The sequence below is a fragment of the Penicillium diatomitis genome (assembly GCF_028827545.1).
Source record: "Penicillium diatomitis strain IBT 30728 chromosome Unknown utg000004l_segment0_segment0, whole genome shotgun sequence".
NCBI classification, from domain to species: domain Eukaryota; kingdom Fungi; phylum Ascomycota; class Eurotiomycetes; order Eurotiales; family Aspergillaceae; genus Penicillium; species Penicillium diatomitis.
The window spans coordinates 1753319-1767572 of NW_026623176.1; the positions used below are offsets into that span (position 1 = coordinate 1753319).

The window sequence follows — 14254 nt, forward strand, 5'->3', positions numbered from 1 at the left end:
CCTATTTGGTCTCTTCTTTACATCTGCGAGACCCATCTGCCTCATCCACTCTCATCTACTTTGATATCCTTTAGTTTACTCTCATCTACTACTACTACTACTACTACTACTACTACTACTACTACTACTACTACTACTACTACTACTACTACCAGCCAACAGTACGTAACGCCTAAAGAGTGTAGAAGAGTATCAAGGAAGAGGCTCACATCTCGTCAGTGATGAATTCAACTTATTACGACCCTGCCAATACACCCCGGTCCCTTAGCAAGCGAGACGGGGAGGAGACGGCTGATGAAGAAGAGCCAGATTTCTGGGCCCACGCCGCACCGGCAAATCCTTGGATGAGAGGCCACCGAACTCGTCAGAACAATTTAACCACACTAGACGCACTACGCGAAAATGAGCTGTACCGGGAGCCTGTTTTGCGTGCCCGATCTTCCTACGATGGCCTGGCGTTCTATCGAGTACTCGGATGGAGGAGCGAGAATGTCGAAGCACTGTTGGCATAGGCGACTGGTTTACAGGTTGTACCTGAGCATGCTTGCAATCACTGCCAGCGGCGTCTGGGCTTTTTTTTTTCTTGCGTTGTTGTCCCTGGGAGACTTCTCGATTGTGCCAATTGTCATTGGGGGTGGTCAGGGACATCGATGCAGTTTCCGCGATCAAGCGCCTATGGACTATGTTCCTTTACGACAGGATGGTGTGGAGCGAAAAACTTCGAGAGCGACGTGAGGCCCGAGAAAATCTCATGACCAAACTCATGTCGGTTGAACAGGAAATCGCTCAACTCACATCTCAGTTGCCATAACTCAGTTTTTGAGTCATGCCAAGTGGATCTGTTGCCACCCTTTACGAAATTCAAGAATCCTTCACCATGTACATCTTTCAGAGTAGAGCATGAAGCGAGATGGCCAACGGGTCTACAATATCATCGCAATAGTACATGAAACAGAAGCGCAGGACAGTGAAAGTGACCTAGCAATACTAGATAATAATACAGCCCAAATGGCCCCGTATCCACGAGAAAGCAACGTATAGATTTGAGCGAGACACTCCCTCCGTTTGTCCATTGTCTCAAATGGGTGCCGTCAATCGGGCGTGGATACGAATGGCATCCTCGGCGGTGCACAGGGGTCCTAATTGCCATCGGCGTGATAATGTTCGATGAGGTGTCAGGATCATTTGACGGTGCTCCGCCGAAAAGGCCTCGTCAACTGAGCGACAGCCACGCTTGAGTCTTTTCGCTGGCCTTCCCTCTGGGCCTCGCTGCGGGTCTCGGGGGCCGTTATCCTCATCCAAGTTTTCACAGGCATTAACAGGAGATTCGGCATTCTCTGTATCATTAGGCCCGGGATGTGGACGTTTGGTGCCCCTGTCGTACCGATTGGAGTGCTTCAATTCGAAATCAAAATCCGGGTCGTCACAGTCCTCAATCGGATCGCTGGTGTACAGATCCATCAGCTCTTGCAGCTGTCCTTTGATTTGAGGGGTTAGAACCTTGTTCTGGATATTTCCCAGTAGCTGGAACGCGCGGCGGAGCGTATACATTGGCTCGCCATGCCATTCCCTGACCTCCGTGCGGGCTTCAATAATAGCCCTGCCAATGTGTCTGTCCAGTCCCGAGCAAAGAAACGGTTCCAACATAACAGTGCGATATAGAACCCCCAATCGAGTGTGGGCCAACCAAGCCTTGTTCCATCTGGTCATTTTTATATTCCGCTGCTGATGGAGTGCGACGGCCGGTGGATACACCAGTCTGTGCCGCTTCTTTACGGCGAGCTTGGTCGGCCTTCTCGAATTTGATGAAGAATTCCAGGTCAGCAGGGAAGAAGACAAGTCCTGGATGTGAGGTATGGTCGAAACGATAGTGACAGTTTCTGCAAAGGGAAATCGCATTTTCGTTTGCCTTGAGGTTTGCCCCATAGGGGATTAGGCCTATCTTTGCCCACAGATATACCTGTAAAAACACGTTAACGTCGTTGAGCTTATTAAACAAACAACAAAAAGGAATGGTATACCTGGTCGTCATCTTTCGCAAAGACATGGGCGCAGTCTGCGTTCGTCGCTTGACAAACCCAGCATGGCCGTTTGGGATCGTATATGGCTCTGAGTTGGGACCTCACGGTCTCTGAGAAGGCACCGGATTGCGTGACCGTGGTGATAACAGTCTCCCGTGCGATTGAGAGTGCTCGAGACCGTGCCAACGGCGTGCCTGGAGCTGACGCAATTTGTCGGGCCCGAGTACCGGAAGAAGAGGCGGAGGCCGCGGCGTTTGGCGGCAGCATGGAACCTGTGTTCACCATTGTGTGAATATAGAAGCATAAACTTGAAAACGGGGGACAGTGCAGATGTTAGGTGAAGCAGGATTTCAAGAAAGCAAAGAGACTTACACCACTCAAGGATATCCTCCCAGTGGGAAGTGATTTCACAGACACATTCGCTGTCGGCCGGAGCCATTGTGGGATACGTTGGTTGATGTGGAAAGAAAGTATCAACAGTGACAGGAAGGTCCGTCACGTCATGGATGTTCCTGGCGGAAGGTAGGAGTATCCGCCCGTGTACCACGGTACCAAGAGATGAATCTACTAGATGAGTGTAGATCGATGGGAGTACAGTATTTTCATTTTGCCCAATTCAATCGTGATTCAATTTGATTTCTTTTAATACCTGTCGGATGTCCTTCAGATACATGACCTCTGCGTGAGAGCATCTATAGCCAGGGTGGTCGACTACCTCACGTCCACCTTGGATCTGAAACCACCTGAGATAACAGCAGCCAAGCTTGATACAAGAAAGTGCCACATTGTGCCATCTCCAATATTGAGAGGTCTCTTCAGCGGATGAGTGACAAATTTAAAGGTGGAACATTCCTCCAGTGGCTGCTCTGAACAGACTTTCCCAGCTAGTAGATCTATACATGACAACTGCAAAGTTGTATGAATTTTCCTAAATACGGCCTAGGGCTCCTGCCAGATTTGATTCATACTCCGAAGAGAGATGCTCTCTGCATTCACTCGCGTTGGGTCGTTGGTAGACACACTATAGTGTTCGAGAGCGGGACTCGCACGTCGAGAGCAGGTATCTGTCTCACGAAGAGCGTGCTGGCTAGTCGCCTAGCCAAGAGAACCCTTCTGTCCCCTTGGTCTTGATATGGCTGGTTGTATGACGGTGGCTGCGGTTGTGCCAGGACACTTTGCTTCTCAGATCACACGGGAGAACTCGCACGATCAGCGGCCATATTGAGGGGAGACAGGCGGCGATGATGATGATACCGGCTTCGAGTACTGTCCAGATGCCGAGGTTGACCGAGGCCCCTTCTCAAATTAGCAGTCTAGTTGAGAGTTTTTGCAGAGTATAAGCATGTAGGTTGGGCCCGCCTGGGCGTTCTTCTGGAAAAAGATTGATATGCGCAAAATACTTACCACGGTACCCGTAAAAGTTATTAGTCCTACATATATATACTAAGTAATACGACTTACTGATGAGATACGGCTACGGTAGGTCAGCAGTATCGATGTGTGAGAGGGATAAAGAGTGAGATTGCTGTGGGGGAGAGATTCTACCTAAGTTATGGACTGTGGTGAGCGGCAGAATCACATGCCATGCAAACAATCCGTAGCCGCGCCGTGATAATATAGGGCTAATCGCGGTTGATCTGGTTAGTTCGGCGTTGATGTCGAAGGTGTCAGCGGTGTGGTTTTAATTCGCCAAATAATTAAAACCACTGTATTTATGATCCCTACTACACTCTACACGGTACTTCCATCTCCCCAGACGTACTAAATATATCCCAAATAATAAACTTGAAGCACTCCAAGTACCTTACCAACGGCCGATAACCGTCCATGTCCATGCCCGTGGCCTTTCTTCATCGCTCCCAGTTCTTCTTCGTACACAGTTGACGTGGATCAACCATTTCTATCGAGAGCACGTCCCCATTCTTCTCGAAAGAAGTCCTCCATTCAAGTATCGCGTCTCTAGCCATGAGAAGAAAAGCCCGAGCTCTCATTCGATCGTGCTGGGTAGAAACCGGATCTATCATTTGTGAATAGCCATTGTGAGGATGGCTTGGACGAATACACCTTGTTTGTCGGATCTGATTATAAGATAGATTTGTAAGCACGAATCAATCTCCGTCAAGAACGACCAGTGTTTCGATGAGTCGATCTATAGGATGCATTCGGTACTACCTGTCTCTAGGCATAAGTATCACGTTCGAGAAGAAACCTGGAACTGGTGGCTTAAGACATCGGAACATCCTCTCAATCGGTACTTAGGTGCCCAGAACGAGCTTATGAATTGAAGTGTGATTGAAAATGGCCTTTCAAATATTCCCGGATTACATGTGGGTGTGACTGTGTGTATGCATCACCGTACCTACCTAATTCAACCAACTTACTTTTCGTCTGACGCTTTGAAAGGGCGTTTCACCAAAGTCCCACTGCAGAAAGACTCGACGCAACCCTCCCTGAGAACTAAGCGCAAATATAGTAGAAGCGAAGAGAAGAGAAGTTTCATCAGCGCAAAAAAAGTCAAAAAGTCAGATTCAACTCACGGAGAAGTGACCGAGAAAAGGACAAGGCAGAACATGACACGCATTTGCGGGATTGAAAAGCGAGATAGACGGACGAACGGTCAGTTTATGGATACAGCATCGTTGTTGATCCGAGATAGCTTTGGAACCCAAAAACACCGGTTGAAACGCAAGAGAAGGCAGCAAGAAGATCTGATGACATCCATTCCACTCAATTCATTGAGGAGGGTTCTCATTTCGCCTGATGAAGGAGAACAGAAAGATGAGAAAGACAAATTGATTCGATATATGGTCATTTTTTTTGGAATCCGTGTTGCAAAAAAGAATTACGCCTCCACCGCCCGATGAACATGCTCAGAGAGCGCCCCGTTCAGCTGTGAACTCCCAGAGCATCTTGATCAATGCATCTGGGAGTGTGTAGAGGTCTACGTGGAATTCGCCCACTGCAGGAAAAGGTTCATACAGATTAGTCTTCGATGCTTCGAATTACCTCACCAGATGTCGCGTGGAACATATCAAGATAGCGGGTCAAGTGTGGAGAAGGTACACAACCTGGATAAGGCAGGGGGGGGGGGGGGGGGGGGGGGGGAAACTCACGTTCGGCGTCATTCTTGGTATATGAGTCTGCTGACTTGTTGTCATGTACCATCTGTACCACTTGCAGGAGATCATCCTCATTCAGTTTTTGCAACCCATCGGCAAGCTTGTCCATATCGACCTGGCGAAGGAGTTGTGATTAGCGCGCAAGCTCATATAGCGTGAATTAGTCACGCGATACTCACATTCTTCTCGGTCCGCTTCTTCTTCTTGACGCTATCTTCACCAGTGGCGCCTCGCTTGCCCTTAACCCCGTTCTCATCTCCCGGAACTGGGCCGGACTCGCGCAGCAAGGCCAAGAAAGCAGGCTTGGGGTTACGGAAGGTCTGATAGTATTTTCCCTTATTAGCCTTTCACATTTAGTAGCGGCAGTACATAATCCACCGCCACAACAGAGTAGATATCTCCGATACTCACAATCGTGTGTTTGGCCTCGTACCGCTCTTGAGCAAAGTTCAAGTCGTGGCGGATCGTGTGAGTCTTATCGGCAACCAAGTCGATCGTCATATCAAACTCACCCCATCCTTCCTCTTGAATACGGAAGGGGGTTTTTTGAAAGCTGCATACAGAACTAGTGATCAGCAGTAGCTCATGGCTTTGGCATCCACTGCTCGAATCCTTGCGCAATGGGTTGGCCACCTCTTCGAACTCAGACCGAGGAGGGAATGCAACTGACTCTGGTTTGCACGATCGCCGAAACTCGGGTGTAGCCGATAGATAACCTTGTCGAAGATGGAGGCAGGCACCTGCTCGCCTTTGTCATTGACTAGAAAGATCTCAATTGACCAGGCGCGCTGCGGGAACCCCTCAACGTCGGACGGCTTGTCGCTATTTCACCAGCAGAGAAAAATTGTCAGCTCAGGTTCAAGATTCTTTCTGCTCTATTTCTCATTCCAATCTCATTGGAGGGGCAGCTGGATGCTGCTTCTGCGGAGCGAGCGCCGCTTCATCCTGGTATCTAGTATGCATGGGGCGTTGCCGCGTTCTCCTCGTCGCACAAGGAGAACTCGGCGACAAAAAAGCTCCTCGAAGACTCGAGGCATTGAGTATGGTTGGCGAACGAAAGAGTGGCGAGCAGGTGAGATGAAGGCCAAAGCGAAAGCGAAAGGCAGGATCAACGTACATGATATGTTGTTCCGTCACAATGCGGATGTTGCGCTTGACCTAGTGTGCGGAAAATACTTGTCAGTGAAATGAACTGGAGCTGTCGTTGCTAAACGAACTGAGAGTCAAAACTTTTGACATATCCACCGGACTACCAAAGTACTTCAAGTGAACACGACGCGAGACGATCCTCAGTGATGTTGATTCCAAGATCCGAGCTTCATTGGAAAGCTTCGGGACCCAGACACGATGAATGGATTCTGGAGTCCAAGTTCTCACCTCAGGCATGTTTGCTGGTTTATATGCGATTATCTCTCCTTGAGTCGAGCGTGCGAGAAGGGTCCTTGAGGATGGCGCGCTGGTTGACGCGAAAGTCCCTCGGGAGCAGTTTGCGCGGGCAGGCAGGGAATAATGGAGGGTCGGATTTGCGGGCAGCGGTCGGAGATGGGCCGGCAGATCGCAAGACGGGATGGGCGAAGGATGGTGAGAGGGTTTTGTCTGGAGTCTCTTCTGCCAAAATGGAAGAAGAGGCGGACGTCAAAAAATTTAAGATTGGTTTGAAATGAACAGTAAATGAGATATCAATGAGAGTAAGGTTGGATGGGAGTGGCAGGAAGTAAAGTTTAGGTAGTCGAGGGGTGGACGAGACAAACGGAGGCTCAGAGGGAAGGGAGCTTAATCAAGCTTGATCCACCAACCCATACAACGAAGAGACGAGAGCAAGTGAGAAGCGAGTAGAATATGGAGATGATAAACAAATACAAAGTTTCCCATCATTACTTTGCCTTGATTTCTCAAGCTCAGCCTAGCAACGAACTTTTATGTCAAGTAGACTCTTGAGAGCTCGCTATTTGCGCTGGATGGTCAAAGAGGCATGTTTGGAGTGTCCCATTCCGCAAAAACACAACAAGTTGGGTCTCACCTCAACTATATTGGAGTAATCGTATCCTATAACAGACATAGACAGTTGGTAATAGCCCTGTATATGCGAGAGAGGTACCTCTGAATTGCAAGAATGATTTATCTGTCTATCTACTGCCGATAAGGAGTTAAAGGACATCAAGGGGTGTACCCTTTCATTTCGTATCACGTTGTGATGGCTCTCTCTTCATCGGGGAGCATCGATCATCAGGGGACAGCCTTGAGAGTGGCATAATCAAGGGTAACATGGGAATGGGAAGGTGGAGTTGAGAGGCAGAAGGCGAGAGATGTTGGGGGAAATGGTCATGAGTTCTTTCGTATTTGGGGGATATTGGTATGGTATGATAGAAAGGGGGAGGAAGGGTGGATGCTAATGCAAGCTGCTCGTCATTGCAACAAAAGCCAGGAATGATTCACACCATGCTGATGAAGGCAATAAGGTCTGTGGAAAAGGGCCGAAAAGCGACATCTTGTGCAGTGACAGTTGGATTTACTCGGCCTTGAAAAGCTTCTCGTTCTCCTCCTGGGCCTTCTCGAATGCCTCCTTGAACAAGTTGGCATCTAGATTGGACAAACGTCAGTAGCCATCCTCAATCAGAAGATACAAAGGGCCGATGGGATGGTTTTTTGTTAACTCACTCTCGCTGTTGGCAAAGCGGATGGCCAGAGTCTGCTTCTCAGGCTCACCCTCGGAGACATCGGCGGTGGTGTTCCACACCCAGCTGCGGTCGCTACCGACATTGGGGCTCAACTTCATCTCGGGGACGACTGTAGAGTGATGCAATTAGTTTGACTGCCAACATCACATGGAAGATGCTAGGGGGTCACTCACCGTAGTGGTTGGCGCAGACCTTGAGGGTCTTGTCCCGGCGCATGACCAGGCGAGTCTTCTGGTTCTCCTTGTGCTTCAACAGGCGGACATCACCAGTACCACGCTCCTTCCACTCCTTGGACTCGGGGTCGAACTTGAAGAGCTTGGCGCGCATCTTGAACACCTGCTCCTCAAGCTCCTCGTGGGTCTTGGTCTCAACGACCTCCTTCAATTCCGTCTTCACCCAGCTAGCATCGGCGACAACCTGAATCGAGGAAAAGAAGCGTCAGTATGGGCGGAATAGATCAAGAGTCTCAAAACAAGAATTGTAAAGCATTGTGATGCGGTCAAAGTTGGATCGCAGCAAGCCATCCCAGCTGCGGGGTCTCAGGAGATCACCCCGCGTTCTGGACCATCCCCGTGGTATTCGGAGAAGGGAGGTCTTGCAAACGCATCAAATGATTCAACGGGGCTCCCAGGGCTGATAACTCTGCACGTCTGTAACCCACCTTGTCAGCTTCGACATCTTCCTCCTTCTCGTCATCCTTCTTCTCGGCCTTCTGAGCCTTGGCGGAGCCAGAGCGGTCGTTCTCCTCCTCGTCCTCCTTCTTCTCCTCCTTCTTGGGGCCTCCACCGAACATGGAGAAGACGTTATCGGTAGTCTTCACAGCAGCCTCCTTGACAGTCTCGGCAGCCTCGGTGGCCTTCTCAGTGGCGGTCTCGGTGGTGGTCTTCTCGCCGGTGCTGGTCTGGGCCTGGTCAGCCACAGGAGCCTGGTCAGGCTTGGTCTCGGCAACGTCAGACATGGTGAGGGAAGTGATCAGGTTTGGTGAGCTATAGGGAAGCTGTGGTATAGATCCAAGGAAGACGGATGAGCAGAGATATCTCAGAAAAATCCCAGGGGTAAGAGAACGCTTGTTGTTGTTGATGCGGGAGGGTGTGAGGTGGGGGGAAAAATTAATAGTTCATGTGCAGGCAGAACACGCCACCGCCCTGCGACTGAACTGCTCCAGCGGGCCAGGAACGCGAGGGATGACGGCACCGTCACGATTCGTTCAGTTCATCTTGTATCGAGCTTCTTGTCCTGGAGGACGGAAGTTCATGGCTTGGAAACGCAATCCCTGAGACAGTCTAGAAAGGAGCTAAGAAGAGTATATGCATATACGCTTAAAGTAGACTGAATTGGTATTGAAGATACTGTAAGTAAACGAAAGGACAGAGAACATCAATTCGTTCAAGCCCAGAAAGCGCAAATCACAACCTGGGCTAACGGATAGGCGCAAAGTAGCAAAGCGTTACGTGCAAGCAAATTCCAAACAGCTAGGAAGCCAGAGGGAGACCAAATGCATGAGCGTTACGTCTGCATCCAACAACAAGTATGAATTCCGGTGGTGCTCTTAATCATCACGCTCCCGACGGCCCACAATGCGGCGTGCTCGCGCTTGAGCCCGGTCCAGCGTACCGCTTGGCGCACTTCGTACGCGATCAATCATCGAGGATAGATCAACGCGGTCGACTGTCTTTTCTAATCGGTTCCATGCACCACTGATGAGGCCCTTGGCTTCCTGATTCAGATGAACAGAGCGCCTATGCACCAGAGAAGACACGGCGCGAAATTGTTCAACTGCGCTTCGAGAAATGACCTGTGATATTTCTTTGGAACGCGCGAGCACAGCTTGATGAGCCACTAGACTCTGATCTCGCAGGGTGTTCTGGTGGAGGAAATGAGATCGCTTGACCAGATCGCCCACCCTGACCTGCACATCAGTAGAGACTCGGCTGTATACTTCGGCCAAACTGTTCTGGGCGATCTGCAAATCTTTCGTCAATTCCGACGAGATCTTCTGCGCCGCCCACCTCCAGCTTGCAATCTTCAACCATGGTGTGCCAAAATCAACTGTGGCCACCTGTTTGCGGAGGGGTTTGGACCTAGTACAAACAGTGATGGTCACCAGGCCATATGCGTCTTCTCGGTCCAGTCGCAGTGTGTATACCCCGTCGAAGAGCTTTGAGATCTCATGATGCAAGGTTTCGTCATGTCGTCGGACACTCACATCGAAGAGTGGAGGCTTTCGGGAGGCGAGAATGCTTCGATGGGGTTTGATCACTACGTGGCAATCTCCAACGACTCGAATTTCAAACAAGTCTGCTGTTTGAGGCGGATCTCGGTAGACATTTATGGAGCTGGCATCTTGACTGACAATTGCGGAGGATTGGCTTGAGGAATGGTAAGGCTGACCGGCGCCCCAAAGGGAAAGTGATGTCGGGGCCACCGTGGGTACGATTGCGGAAGAAGATGGTAGAAGCGTTTCGGGCGCAGAGGCGCTGTCGAATACTTCTCCCTTGGACATCCATTGCGAGACACCGAGAATTGTTGTACTCACCGCTGCATATCCAAAAGAAATTGCGACGGCGGATATAAGCGTTAAGACGATCATACTAAGAGTGGGACCCGGCCCACAAGCCTTGCTTCCAAACAATGGGCGTCTTTGGTTACGAGGATAGTTCTGAGGATCGGTGGAAGAGCACATTTCCGCGGCCTGAGGACCGGCCGCGGCGATCTTGCGAATGTGCTTGGGGTAAAGATCCATGAGTGAAGCCAGGTTACGGTTGAGCTGACCTGGCGTGATACTTTCAAATGTCTTCAAATCGATGGGATATCGACGCAATACAGCGGTCTCGCCTGTCTGCGGGTGTCGAGACTCAAGACACATGTGGAGGCTGTTCTGGTTGACTTGGATGTGTTCGGTCGCTCGCTTCCAGAGCGGTTCCTCCGAAATGACCATCACAGGGATCTCGTGTCTCTCCAGGAAAGTTTGAACGCAGCGCTGTGTCTGCACGAGAGCCTGACTGTCCCTATCAGAGACGAATATAATGGCCATGTCAGGAAGGGTCCATTCTGACGCAGAAGTGATTCGGTACCACGAGCCATCCCAGTATGAGCGACATGGCGGGCGATTCTTAAAGTCCAGGTGTAAAGTTTCCAGGCAAGCTTCATGAGGTTCAGCACTTGCTTCTTTGCACTCATCCACGACTAGCTGCACGTGGATAGGAAGCAGTTCTGCGAGATTTGGCACAGCTCCAGCCCCAAACGAGGTAGGCACCACATGGTATCGAGAGGAATTGGCAGAACTTGCTGGCGAATCTGCCGTCGAGCTGGACACCAGGACATCGCCTATCTTGTCCAGAATGATGTTCCGGGAATCTGGCTGGCCCGTGTACAGCACACGGTATGGCCTGTCCAGGTCCAAGCTTCCCTTGGTCATAGTCTGCTGGACGGTGGTCACGAGAAGTGCATCCTTGATTTTATTCTGTGGCAGCGTAGGTTTCAGCTGAGTTGCTTCAGCTTCACTGAGCACGTGGATTGTATGTTTAAGCTCGACTCGCTCCATCTCAGGCCATTTTTCAGGCTCCACAAACTCTATCGAATCGATGGACTGGCGGCACGTTGGACGGGTGGTCAAGCTGCTGTCGTCGATTGTGTGGTCGTCGTCTTCGGTCAAACGCAGTGGCGACTCGTCGAAGGCTGTCAAGCGCTGAAACTCGCCATCGACATCTTCCTGCCTCTTTTCTTCTTCCCCCTCCTCCTCGGTGTCTCCTCTGGCCGACTCATCATCTGGACCGTCGATCTCGCTGCTGCTGTATCGCTCATCCAGGCTCGCTACATCGTCGGGCGTGGTCTGGTCGATCAAGGATTCCGCATCAGTATGCTCCGAGCGGCTCCCATCTTCAGAGTGTATATCTGATACGCTGAGGTCTGCCCAGCTATCGCCGAGGGATCTGGTAGCTGGAGTTGTAGGTCGATCGTGCGACATGGTGGCTGCTGGGCGAGAGTGCGAAAGCCACTCTTGAACGGAGGCTGATACTGGCGGGAAAGTCGGATACTGGAGGGGAGCAGCTGAGCGGGCACTTGGGGAACGCCTGTTCAGCTCCGTACTATTAGCCATGGCTCTGGATCGATCATGGGTGTCGTCGAGAATGAGGACTCTGTGTGGTGGCTTTGTCGTGCCAACTCTCTTTCCGAGTGCACAAGTGATCACGAGCAGACTATTTGATAGTCCAAATAGACTCACCGCGAGGATGAGGATGTCTGAGACTCAGACATGTGCCTTTGTTGGGTGTGGGTCTGCGGGGATGTGCCCGTCGTCTGGGCGTCAGATCCGATCGAGAGCAGATGCCACACTCAGGCCACAGAGCGGAGGTCGAGCAAGGAGGATAGAACGAGGTTTGTAGGCCAGGGAGGTCTCACAGATAGATCAACGTTGGAAGAGTCAGATGCGACCTTGTGAGTCAAGACAGGGGCAAGAAGTACTGTAGTTGGAAATGATGGAAGAAGGGAAAGTCCCTTCCGGAGAACTTGGAAAGGTCAACTTCTAGAGCTTGATCATTACCATGAAACGGCTATCTCCCGGTGTCCTTAGGCTGATGAGGTATCACGTAAACCAGTCCGGTGGATTACGCGCATATTGCAAGCACCTGCCGTACCGACCTACTGCTGACTCTGAGTAATCATTAGGTAGTTGCATGTAGTGTGTACTCCAACACTTGGTACACTTACCGGACTAGACACAGTACTAGTGAGAGCGTTCCGATTGATGGACTGTCAGATATCTAATCGATAAGCATCGACTCCCGAGTGGGGTAGTTAGCCCCCCCTCAAATGGGCCAGGAACTTAACAGGCGTGCCATCTCCCAGTCGCTCGTCCTCCAGGAAAGGACGTCCTGCTCGACTTTCTCGTCGATGAGGCAGCTAATGACCTTTGTCGCTATGTGCTAGATCAGCTGTCAGTGTTTATTCCCCTTCTCTGTAGTAAGTTACACCAGGTGACGACATGATCGCGGCTCCCTTTCCTCACAACTTGGGCGATGCAGCCACACCTCCACTGTACGCCCCACCGATCTGCCGGGGTCGAACTGGGACTCGAACCTTGAATGTTCAGCGCACGCCCGAGGAGGTTCTTGTGCGAGACATCAGCGAACAAATCGTATATCATTCCCGAAGAGGTCATCTCCGCGAACAAGCTCGGAGTCACACAGGCAGCGCACATTGGCGACCGCAGCCTCCGAGACAGCAGACGTAGCAGAAGAGATGCTACGCATTTGTATGCATTCAGCCACGTGCATCTATATACATTCGGTCCTTCCTAACTTCCCTCGCCCACTGAGACCCTAGGTTAGCTCTTCCGGCTATTTTGTACACAATATCTCGGGCTTCTCCTTGGGCCTCCCATTTGCATTCGGTTTTTACAGCACGAGGAGACCAGCGACAACAGCGGCCCCACCAAGAACCATATCCTGAGCGGTCGCTCTCGGCAATCCGGCATTGCTAGTGGTGGACGCGGCAGCTGAGCTTGACTGAGAGCCTCCAGAGGAGGTCGCACTTGAGCTTCCGTCTGTAGCGGCCGAGCTGATGGCAGTGTTTGTCGCGCTTGCCTCCGTGGTGACAGCGGTTGTGCGAGTCGCAACGATCTTAGAAGAAGCCGAGGACACCAGGTCAGAGTAGTTGCTCGCAGTGAAAGGGATTTTGGTGAAGCACTCGTCCGCCGTTGACCAACTGCCGTAGTCGTCGGTGGTCGTGGTGGCTGTGGCCGCAGACGCACTGCTTGTCGTGACGGGATTCATGTCATAGACGCAGCAGAAGGTATCCTTGTCCTCGATGACCATATTGCCGTAGCAGCATTTGACTTCTCCACGGCGTGTCTGGGGCAGCCAGTCATTGGGGCAAGTGGCTTGATCCGCAACGGCTGCGGCTGCAGTGGCTGCGATGGAAAGGGCAACGGAGATGAGAATGGTCTTTGGTGCCGACATGTTGACAATGTAGAGAACAGACGAAAGGGGCCTGGCTTCGGGTTGGCAAATTCGGTTGATGCTGAGTAGACGGGTAGATATGGGGTACTTATAGCACTGAAACCCCTCCAGGCCGCAAACTGCTCGAGCACAATGAACTACCGTTTCATATGCAGCGTGCACCAATAGAGGCTACGCCGGACATCGATGTTTGCACGCTCACCAATAGCGGAGCGGCTCTTGGCTCTCAGGGGCCATTGCCCTGGTGGAGTCTTTGAAGGCCAAGGATGACACCCACCAGGATTGAATTGTCCATGTCTCCGACCGCATGCTCTTTTGCAAAAGAGGTCTACTGTTTGGCAAGACAGTTATTAAAACAAAGACAAGTCGTAATGAGGTAGACTCGAGCATGTCCTATCAGCACTCTAACTAAGACGTGGGTGGTTGAGCTAGGCTTATGACTGACAGAGCTGAGTGGGTTAGAAATGAGTGTACAC

The 14254-nt window shown here is 51.1% G+C and overlaps 6 protein-coding genes across 6 annotated transcripts; 1 reads left to right on the top strand and 5 right to left on the bottom strand.

The window, feature by feature from the left end:
- Positions 1 to 221: 221 nt before the first annotated feature.
- N7539_003893 (uncharacterized protein) lies at positions 222 to 512 on the top strand (the record flags this gene model as incomplete). The annotated part of the gene is made up of 1 exon (XM_056933495.1): positions 222 to 512. One exon carries the CDS (start codon positions 222 to 224, stop codon positions 510 to 512), a length of 291 nt encoding a protein of 96 aa, XP_056791036.1.
- Positions 513 to 1077: 565 nt separating this feature from the next.
- Positions 1078 to 2460, bottom strand: N7539_003894 (uncharacterized protein; the record flags this gene model as incomplete). Its single annotated transcript, XM_056933496.1, has 4 exons — positions 1078 to 1586; positions 1666 to 1960; positions 2022 to 2293; positions 2394 to 2460. The coding sequence occupies 4 exons, from the start codon at positions 2458 to 2460 to the stop codon at positions 1078 to 1080; spliced, it is 1143 nt and encodes a 380-aa protein (XP_056791037.1).
- Positions 2461 to 4891: 2431 nt separating this feature from the next.
- N7539_003895 (putative transcription initiation factor subunit (TAF30)) lies at positions 4892 to 6526 on the bottom strand (the record flags this gene model as incomplete). The annotated part of the gene is made up of 7 exons (XM_056933497.1): positions 4892 to 4980; positions 5135 to 5255; positions 5320 to 5484; positions 5552 to 5693; positions 5774 to 5962; positions 6258 to 6298; positions 6518 to 6526. 7 exons carry the CDS (start codon positions 6524 to 6526, stop codon positions 4892 to 4894), a joined length of 756 nt encoding a protein of 251 aa, XP_056791038.1.
- A 1123-nt stretch (positions 6527 to 7649) lies between these two features.
- N7539_003896 (Ran GTPase-binding protein YRB1) lies at positions 7650 to 8776 on the bottom strand (the record flags this gene model as incomplete). Its single annotated transcript, XM_056933498.1, has 4 exons — positions 7650 to 7720; positions 7799 to 7927; positions 7992 to 8235; positions 8480 to 8776. 4 exons carry the CDS (start codon positions 8774 to 8776, stop codon positions 7650 to 7652), a joined length of 741 nt encoding a protein of 246 aa, XP_056791039.1.
- A 591-nt stretch (positions 8777 to 9367) lies between these two features.
- Positions 9368 to 11917, bottom strand: N7539_003897 (uncharacterized protein; the record flags this gene model as incomplete). Its single annotated transcript, XM_056933499.1, has 1 exon — positions 9368 to 11917. The coding sequence occupies one exon, from the start codon at positions 11915 to 11917 to the stop codon at positions 9368 to 9370; it is 2550 nt and encodes an 849-aa protein (XP_056791040.1).
- Positions 11918 to 13214: 1297 nt separating this feature from the next.
- Positions 13215 to 13778, bottom strand: N7539_003898 (uncharacterized protein; the record flags this gene model as incomplete). The annotated part of the gene is made up of 1 exon (XM_056933500.1): positions 13215 to 13778. One exon carries the CDS (start codon positions 13776 to 13778, stop codon positions 13215 to 13217), a length of 564 nt encoding a protein of 187 aa, XP_056791041.1.
- Between the last annotated feature and the right edge of the window lie 476 nt (positions 13779 to 14254).